The sequence below is a fragment of the Dipodomys ordii genome, unplaced genomic scaffold (assembly GCF_000151885.1).
Source record: "Dipodomys ordii isolate 6190 unplaced genomic scaffold, Dord_2.0 Scaffold3, whole genome shotgun sequence".
NCBI lineage: Eukaryota > Metazoa > Chordata > Mammalia > Rodentia > Heteromyidae > Dipodomys > Dipodomys ordii.
Window position 1 is genome coordinate 28,901,270 of NW_012267219.1, and position 10,434 is coordinate 28,911,703.

A 10,434-nucleotide genomic window follows, 5' to 3' on the forward strand; every position below is an offset into this window, starting at 1 on the left:
CACAGCACCACTTCCAGCTTTTTTCTTTTTGCTTATGTGGTGCTGAGGAATCGAACCCAGGGCCTCAGGCATGCAAGGCAAGCACTCTACCTCTGAGCCACCTTCCCAGCCCCAATCTTAATTATATGAGGTCGTACCACAACCTTTATAACCCATGCAAATCTACTGATCAGATTCCTCTGCACTCCCTTCCCCTTCTCAACTATGGAGAGAATACATAGAGGAGAGAGGCTCTCTTTAGGATTCTCCCACTAATGAACTTAGGTGTCTAATATTTCTGGACTTCAGTTTTCTCCTCTGTACAATGAGAGAATTGAATAAGCTAGTCTCAAAGGCTGCTCTCAGCTCTCATGTAAAAAGTTTACCCTTGTAGTGACCCAATGGACAGATTCACAGGCAGCTTTCAGGTAGAAATCTGGGGAAAGAGGAAAACCTGCCATTTATTTATTTTATCCCACTGAGTCTAGTCTATTTAATAAAGCATTAAAAATAATAAAGTTGGGAGGGGGAAAGGAGAACATGGCTTCCTACCAAACCAACGCTGTTAACTTTTGTGTTATCTCTCGAATTTTTGCCCCATACTTAGGCAACACTCAAGTGTAATTACAATGGGTATACTGTGCTCCATCTCCAGGCCTTTGTCTTTGCAATAAGTTCTTCATTTTAGCCACAACTCTAGGTAAAGCTTTGCATTGGGGCAATGTGGCTCCTCCCATGTTTTTCTTCAACCTCCATTCCTCACCTTAGCCCTAGATTATGAAAGTACATGACATCTCTTCTTTAGGAGATGTCATATGGCTCCATGTCATATGGCTCAAGCTGGATTGATGATTACATTCTTTTACCATCTGCAAGCTAATAATCTAGGTCTGACCAACGATATTACTTCATCTTCCAAGAAGGACATTTGTATCACTTGATCAAAGCTAATGAGAGTCATTACCTAAGACTGACATATGAAACTGGAAGAAAAGAAATCACTTGTTTCCTAAACAGAAAATATGTGAATCTAGGAGTCACAAGAACTATTTTCTTCGTCATGAAAGGAGAGCTCAATAGAAGCTCATAGACTACCAGTGACTACCAAAAGGCTTGCTATTAGATTTCCTGCTGAGAGATTTCCTGTTACTAGACCACTTCATTTGAATTTCTGAGCATTTTCATGTTGGACTTGCTGAATACCTTATATACTTAATTCCTACATAACAAAATACATTTAACTGTGCTTATGCTTAGCATATGCCCTTAGCTCTATTTCCTATCTGGCCCACCTTAGTTAGAGAGTGCCAGTTCTAAATTCTGATCCCTTGACACATCCAATTCAGAAGTATATGTAAGGAGGAGCTGGAATATAGCCCAGTGATAGAGCTCTCATAAAGCATGCTAAAGACTCTGGATTCCATCCCCAGGGGAGGTTTGGGGAAGAGGAAAAGAGGGAGTGAGAAGGGGAGTAGGGGGAGGGAAAAAAAGGTGGACAAGGAAGGGGATGAGGAGGGCAAGAAGGAAGAGATAGGGAAGAAGAAGAGTAGGAAGATGAAGAAAAAACGAAGTAGAAGAGGAGGGGAGGGAGGTGGAGGAGGAGGAGGAGAAGGTAGGCAATTGGGATTAAGATATGAAAGGGACACTTGGCACCTAAGCACATCCTCTAAGTCAAGAATCTTTCAGCAGTTCTTAGAGTTGATAAAAGGTCATGAAAAGCAGGTCTGTGAGACCCACAACAGTCAATCCTCCTGTACTCCCTGAGTCATCATTCTCTGAGTACTCCCTGTATTCCCTGAGTCATGCAGCAGTTTACTGTAGTATGTCATATCTATCTTCTGTTCCAAAGGATAGCAAGCTTGGCTTTTCCTAACAACTCATATCCTATCTACCTTATAAACTTATTCAATTTGAAAAACCCTGGATGGTCTCTGATAACAACCGAGGTAAGAACAAAAGTTGGCCACTTCACACACAAACTTTTGTTCCTGATAAGGAGCAAAACTGTTTGTTTTTATTGTGTAAGGACCCTGGGCCTGTATTCTAAGAACATGAATGTTCCAAGAACAAGAACATTGCCATAAAACCTGGTTCTTAAGAACATGAAGAAAAACCTCATAGGGCATATGGAGCAAAAATCAAGGATAGCTGGACGAGAGAGGAAAGACTATAAAAATTTAACTTACAGGCTGTGGGTGTTTGACTCAGTTCCAGGAAAAGGATGTCTTGGAGCAAAGTTCGCAGTCCAAGACATATAGGTGACTCCCACTCTGACTGCTCATCAGAGATGACCCTGATTTGAGTGGCTAAAGGATCTTACCCTGATTTGAGTGGATAAAGGTTCTTACCATTTTCTAAACAGATCTTGGATGACAGTGAGAAGTGGATGACAGCGGAGAAATTGCTTTCCTGGCACATCTGGGAAGACTGACTATTCCTGACAAAAGCTAAGAGAAAAGAAAAAGAAAGCAGGAAGAATGTTAGAGGGAAATGAGAAAGAAGGTAACGAACATTTTTTCTAGACTATCATCAATAGAAAATCACAGTCAATAATTTATTTTCAAGCCAGGCGCTGGAGGCTCACACCTGTAATCCTAGCTACTCAGGAAGCTGAGATCTGAGGATTGTGGTTCAGAGCCAGCCCAGGCAAGAAAAGCCATGAAACTCCAATAAACCACTAAAAAAACAGAAGTGGCACTGTGGCTCAAATGGTAGAGTGCTATCCTTGAGCTGCAGAGCTTAAGGGACAGTGCCCAGGCCCAGAGTTCAAGCCCCATGACTGACCCCCCCGCCAAAAAATTTCTTGCCAGGACATTAACAAAAATTCCCATAAATAGCAAAAATAACTCATGAAATATTTTTACCATTTGCCCTGAATATGAATCAGCTTTTTAGATTGAAAACTCTTTGTATAATTCTTTGATTTATTATGACTATTTCATTTATGTTTCTTTCCTAAGAACTGATATTCCACACAAAGATTACTGACAAAGAACACATGTTTTATTTTCATTCTTTCTTTTAACAATTGGTTAAAAGTCAGGAGCCTGTTGCTAGTATACGGGAGAAGAGAAACAACTGTCATGACATAAGGCCCCTCTTTAATATTACTAGGTTTTGTGCTTAAAAAGTAAATCTAGGTTTCTCTCAATGTTCTCCACATTCTGTTAGTATGCCTCTGCCTTTTTGTTTGTCTGCTTGCTTGTTCTGCCAAGGTTTTTTACAAAAAAGAAAAAAAAAAGTAAGTAAATCTAGCTGAGAAATAAGCCGGGTGTCAGTGGCTCATTCCTGTAATCCTAGCTACTCAGAAGGCTGAGGATTTAGCCCAGGCAGGAAAATCTGTGAGACTCTTATCTCTAATTACCCACCAAAAAAATGCTAGCAGTGGAGCTGTGGCTCAAGTGGCAGAGTGCTAAACTTGAGCCAAAAAAAAAAAAAGTGCCTAGGCCCTGAGTTCAAGGCTCAGCAGGACCAGCACCAGAAACAAAAGTAAATCTAAACAAGAAACCTTATTATTTTATGAAATGACGTAAATGTATCCTGTGGGAAAAAAAACACTTATCTTTTAAAAGCTGTCAGAAAAGAAAAAGTAAAAGTTTGAAAACAGAGCTCACAGAGGCCTTAAACTTTTTATATAAAGTAGGAGAGATGTAAGTCCAGGATCCCATATCAGTTATGCTGCATTTAGAACAAATAATACAAAAATTATAATGGTGAGGGGAAAAAGAAATAAGGCTATAGATAAGAATGCTCAGGGGCTGGGAAGGTGGCTCAGTGGTAGAGTGCTTGCCTTGCATGCCTGAGGCCCTGGGTTCAATTCCTCAGCACCACATAAGCAAAAAGAAAAAAGCCGGAAGTGGTGCTGTGGCTCAAGTGGTAGAGCACTAGCCTTGAACTGAAGAGCTGAGGGACAGCACCCAGGCCCAGAGTTCAGGCCCCACGACCAGACCCCCCCCCCAAAAAAAAGAATGCTCATAGTGCCCATGATATATTTATTGGACATTCAATATATTCTAGGCACTATGCCTAGAATTATATAATTTAATTGTCTCAACTAAGTTCCATCATCTTCATTTTACAAGTGAGAAAATGAAGATAGATTTCAGAGAGAAAGAGTAAGATGGCAGATTGGAAGCAGCCACCATTTTCAACCTGTAAATGTAAAGAATCCACCAATTACATAAAAGTAACAAGATTCTGAGGAAGGAAGAAGAAAGAAAGGAGAAACTACAAGGAGTTCAAGAAGTTGTAGGAATTTATAAAGAACCACCAAAGAAAAGGGCAAGGAGTCCTGAGCTGGCATCCTGCTCTCCTGGCTGGAGAAGGGTGCCTGAAGATTGCTAACACCAGGACTATCCTTTCTGTCTCATTCCTACTACTAGTAAGGAAGAACTACCAAGAGCACCAAGATATATCTTGGATCTTATATTCATCTAAAAGATCTGAGCAATAGAAGTGACTAGTTTCCATTAAAACTTACCACAAACACAAGGCTGTGGTTTACTACATGTAATGTCTTGCAAAACCAAGCTTTCTCACCCTGAGTGGAGAAGATTCCATACAATGTCTTAAGCACTGAAATCAACTATTTATCAACAGAAACATACTCTGCCAATCTACATACCACCATCCTGCTATCAACTTATCTTAACGAAGCTGCAAAAAAAAAAAAAATCTTGAAAATGTATAGCACAGTAAGTCTCAATAAATCCTGGACCCAGAATAGTAAATCCCAGAGAAAGGTCACAAAATTCATGAATAAAGTAATATGCTTCCCTTAAAAACCAGTTACACCACAATAAAGGTCTTAAGTGAGAGTGAAGAAAAAGAAAGTCAAAACAATAAGCTCGATGAAACAATGGTAAGAATGGTTAATGAAATAAAGAGATGTTTAAAAAACCATATGAATTTAGCCGGGCGCCAGTGGCTCATGCCTGTAATCCTAGCTACTCAGGAGGCTGAGATCTGAGGATCACAGTTCAAAGCCAGTCCAGGCAGGAAAGTCCATGAGACTCTTATCTCCAATAAACCACTAGAAAACCAGAAGTGGTGCTGTGGCTCAAGCAGTAGAGTGCTAGCCTTGAGCTGAAGATGCAGGGACAGCGCCCAGGCCCAGAGTTCAAGCCCCACGACCAACAAAAAACAAAAAACAAAAAAAAAAAAAAAACATGAATTTAAAGACAATTTCAACAAACAAGAAAATTGAACAAACAAGAAGAGAAATCAAACAAACAAGAAAATACAAACAATTGGATGAACTAAAGAAGGCAATGCAAGATATGAGCAAGAAATTCAATAAATAGAAACCCGGGGGAAAAAAGCAAATCAAAGTCCTGGAAACTGCTCAAACAAAAAACTCAACCAAAAGTCTAGAAGAAGTTAGGAGATGGGAAGGTGGCTCAGTGGTAGAGTGCTTGCCCAGCGTGCATGAAGCCCTGGGTTCGATTCCTCAGTCCCATATACACAGAAAAGGCTGGAAGTGGTGCTTTGGCTCAAGTGGTAGAATGCTAGCCTTGAGCCAAAGAAGCTCAGGGGACAGTGCCCAGGCCCTAAGTTCAAGCCACAGAACGGAAACAAAAATAAAGAAGTTTAAACAAAATTAAAGCAGGGAATCAGAGGTCAAAGGTAAAGCATAGGAATTAGATCAAACAAAGATACTTAGAAGATACCTAGGGCACTTACAAGATTTCTCTAAGGGCTGGGAAGGTGGCTCAGTGGTAGAGCGCTTGCCTTGCATGCATGAGGCCCTGGATTCGATTCCTCAGCACCACATAAGCAAAAAGAAAAAAAGTTGGAAGTGGCGCTGTGGCTCAAGTGGTAGAGCTAAAGAGCTGAGGGAAAGTGCCCAGGCCAGAGTTCAGGCCCCACAACCGGACCCCCCCCCCGAAAAAATAGATTTCTCAGATTCCCTCAAAAGATCAAAATCATTAATTATGGTGATTGACAAGGAAGAAAATAAAAATGTAGAGCATCATTGAGAACCTATTCAACAAAATAATTGCTGAAGCCGGGCTCTGGTGGCTCATGCCTGTAATCCTAGCTACTCAGGATGCTGAGATATGAGGATCACAATTCAAAGCCAGCCCGTGCAGGAAAGTCAGTAAGACTCATCTCCAATAAACCACTAGAAAACCGGAAGTGGTGCTGTGGCTCAAGCGGTAGAGCCTTGCCTTGAGCTGAAGAGTGCAGAGACAGTTCCCAAGCCCAAACTTCAAGTCCCACAACTGACCAAAACAAAACAAAGCATGTAGTGGGGGGGGGGGGGGGGGAGGAAGATTGGGGGGGGGGGTGTGGGGGGGGATGGAAAGGAATGGGAAGGGTAAACAAAGGAGGAGGCTGCAATGCTTGATAAGAAATGTACGCATTATCCTGCCCATGTAATTGTAACCCCTCTGTACAGTATGTTCACAAAAAAAATAAATAAATAAAAATTAAAAAAAAAAGAAATTCAATAAGGGAAGAGGATTTATAACATAGGATAAAAGAGGCATAGTTCAGAATTCAGAATTTCTTTTTTTTTGGGGGGGGGGAAATCTCGCACTCAGGGCCGGGCCTTGTCCCCAAGCTTCTTTGCTCAAGGCTAGCACTCTACTACTTGAGCCACAGCTCCACTATTAGCTTCGGTTGGGTTGTGATTAATTAGAGATAAGAGTCATAAGGATGTTTCTGCCTAGGCTGACTTTGAACAGCAATCCTCAGATCTCAGTAACTGGCACCTGGATGTCTTTCTTTTGTGAACTGAGGTGGCTATGTATGTGTGTGGTACTTGGAATTGAACTAAAGATTTCTCACTTGCTCAGAAAGTCTCTGTGTCTGGATCATGCTCTCAATCCTTTTTCTTTAGTTTGTTTCTCAGAAAGGGTCTTGCTTGCACTTTTGCCCACCTAACCAGAGCCACAATCCTTCTACTTCTGCCTCCTGAGTAGCTAGGATTATGGATGTATATCACCACCTCTGGCCTCTTTTGTGAACGCTTGATATAACAAGCACTTAAAACTTTATGTGAATAATGATATTCTTGACACCTTGTCCAGAGGAACATTATTTGAAACCATATATAGTTGTCCCAAGTTCAGCTTCGGTCCATTCAAGGTTACTCACACAAAGACTATAGGGGAAGGTTAAAAAAAATTTCTACGATGAAATAATTATACAGCCATTACAGAAAGGAGATATTATTTCTCTTATTGTAAGAGAAAATATAATTTAAAATGTTTATTGGAGCCGGGTGCCAATGGCTCACGCCTGTAATCCTAACTATTCAGGAGGCAGAGATCTGAGAATCAGGGCAGGAGTGTCCATGAGACTCTATACCCAATAAACCACTCAGAAAACTGAAAGTGGCACTGTGGCTCAAGTGGTAGAGCACTATCCTTGAGCTGAAGAGCTGAGGGACAGCCCAGGCCCAGAGTTCAAATCCCACCAAAAAAAAAAAGTTTATTGGGTAGGGGAAAATATGGCATATGAGAGCCACACTGAATTTTAATAAAGTTCCCCCAAAAGGAAAATATTGCAAGACACTGATGAAATGCTTTTGAGACGATCATTTGATCCTAGATCAAGATAGTGTATCCCAATCTCTTCTAGGCTCTTGTAGGTATCCTTTTTTTTTTTTTTAAATGTCTTCTAACAAAATTGCCCTGATAAACTCACCAGGTAATTTCTAATAGGTAAAATCAACAGTATCTTTTCTTCTTCTTCTTTTTTTTTTTTTTGGTCAGTCATGGGGCCTAAACTCTGGGCCCGGGGAGCTCTCCCTCAGCTCTTCAGCACATGGCTAACACTTTACCACTTGAGCCAGTTCCACTTCAGGCTTTTTCTGCTTATGTGGTGATGAGGAATCCAACCCAGGGCCTCATAAATGCAAGGCAAACATTCTACCACTGAGCCCCCTTCCCAGCCCCAACAGTATCTTTTTTTTGTCAGTCATGGAGTCTGATCTCTGGGTCTCTGGGCCTGGGTGCTGTCCCTCAGCTCTTCAGCTCAAGGTTAGCATTCTACCACTTGAGCCACAGTGCCACTTCCAGGTTTTTCTGCTTATGTGTGCTGCAGAACGGAACCCAGGGCCTCATGCATGCAAGGCAAGCACTCTATCACTGAGCCATCTTCCCAGCCCCCCAACAATATCTTTTGAAACTTTGTACTACTCTATCTTTCCAATAGCAGTTAATATAGCCAAATAAATTATTTCATAAACACTTTCTTATTTTCATGTATTTATTCTCTAAAGCATTTTGTCCTTGTCTCTTATTCTTTGGAAATTTCAAGAGTATTTCCCACCTTCCACATATACAAAAAAGTCCCCCAAAACTTAAGTATTATTTTGAGTTGTTTTGTTTCTGGTTCTTTTCTTGAAATACATCACTTCTGCCAGGCTTAGGCCCCAAAGACACTCATATCTATATCTCTAGAGCCATATTTCTAACTTACTAATAATCTTTGTACAGATGCCCTGCAGGCATGTCAACCTTAGAATACCCACAGCTTATCTTTCATTCCACCTCCTTTAAAAACTCTTCTTACCCTCTTTCATTCCCTATCTCAGGGAGTGGTATCACTCTCCACTTAAGAAATGAGCCAGAAACCAGTAACATCCTCAATTCCTCCCCTTTCTAGTTCAATGAACATTTATATTCTCTTAATTCTACTTTAGAAATGTTTCCTTAATCCAACATCTTCTCTCTAGGCCTCCAACTGTAACCTATATTATTATCAACAATAACTAGAACTTTTACCAGATGACTAGCCTCTTCCATCTCCATTTCTTTCCTTGGAATTCAGGCTATCATACTTAAGGATGTTACTGTAAGGTATATTAAATAGGTAGGTTTCATTAGGTAGCCACAGCTCCACTATCAGCTTCTGTTGTAATTAATTAGGCATGTGGCCAGAAGTGGCCCGTGATGCAGGAAAGGGAGATGTCTGCTTTCAGGTGTACCAGTTACCTAGGTAACAGAGTACTGGGTGGAAACTTAGCCAAGAGGTAGGGAGGTGTCCGCACAGTGCCTATATGGCCTGGGGCAGACCTTACATTCCAGCTTTTTGATAATTATGAAAAAGGGTGAAGATTCTCTCTGGTTACTTGCTGCTGGCAAGGGGCATGGACATTAGAGGTAAACGACTGAGATGTGGTCCCCTCTGGGAGAAGGCAACAGCTGTCCCTTGGTGTTAGTCCTTGAGTGAAGTCTAGAAGAAGTTTCATAAGGCAGGGAGGGACTGGGCAAAACAACAACATTAACAAAAACTAGAGAGCAAACAAATGGCTAGAGGAAGGGTTTGGAGCAGAAAATTAAAAATTGGATGATTTGGCTAGAATGGCTAGTTCTTATCTCCTGCATTCCAGGCTGTCCAGGAATAGGTAGAAATGTCCCTAGCTACTATTGAGAAAAGTTAATAAAATGATCCTGAAAACTGACATAGTATTGCCCTTTTAAAATTAAAGGACAGAGGCTGGGAAGGTAGCTCAGTGGTAGAGTGCTTGCCTTGTATGCATGAGGCCCTGGGTTCAATTCCGCAAAACCACATAATCCGAAAAAGCCGGAAGTGGAAATGTGACTCAAGTGGTAGAGTGCTAGCCATGAGCCGAGGGACAGAGCCCAGGCCCAGAGTTCAGGCCCCATGACCGACCAAAGAAAACAATACACAATTAAAATTAAAGGACACAAAAATCAACATTATCTACTTTCACTGTCATTTCATAATGCTTATATAAAATGACTACCCTTAAGGCATAGAAAATAGAGCCAGGTGCCAGTGGTCCATGCCTGTAATCCTAACTATTCAGGAGGCTGAGGTCTGAGGATCTCGGTTCAAAGCAAGCCCAGGCAGGAAACTCCGTAAGACTCTTATTTCCAAAAAACCACTCAGAAAACGGCAAGTGGCACTGTGGCTCAAGTGGTAGAGCTAGCCTTGAGCTGAAGAGCTTAGGAACAGTGCCCAGGCCCAGAGTTCAAGCCCCATGACCACATAAACAAAAGGTAGAAAATACTATACTATCAGAATGGGAACCACTGGTCTAGAAACTAGACTACCAGGAGTGTTATCTTTCACAAAACAAAAGGATGTTTAAATTTTTGTTTATCTACATAGAGTTAAGGTCAGCTCCGGGATGGCTAGCAGACTCCACCCTCCTCGCAGCAAAGTTTCCACCCAGTACCTGCGTTACCTAGGCAACTGGCATACCTGGAAGAGGTCACTTCTGCATCCGCTGAAGTCACATCTGCATTTGATGTGGCCACACCTTTCTCTGCCCATACCCTAGATAAGGCCTAGCCCAGGCCCAGATGCTCTTTCCCAGCTCTCTCTCTTTCCCAGGTCTTTCCCAGCTGCATGGAGGGCCAACAAGGCCTGGTGCCAGCCAGAACGATGAATAAACCTACCCCTTACCTGACTACCACATGCGTGGTGCTATTCTTACTTGGCTACATCTTTTTAAAAACCTAACACATAGCCGGG

The 10,434-nt window shown here is 41.7% G+C and overlaps 1 protein-coding gene across 1 annotated transcript in view; it reads right to left on the reverse strand.

Moving 5' to 3' along the window:
• LOC105989752 overlaps positions 1 to 10,434 on the reverse strand; it is a 34,480-nt gene that overhangs the window by 7,555 nt on the left and 16,491 nt on the right. The window contains exon 5 of the mRNA XM_013021935.1: positions 2,328 to 2,426. Coding sequence (XP_012877389.1) covers positions 2,328 to 2,426 — 99 coding nt within the window. The remainder of the gene's footprint in view (positions 1 to 2,327; positions 2,427 to 10,434) is intronic.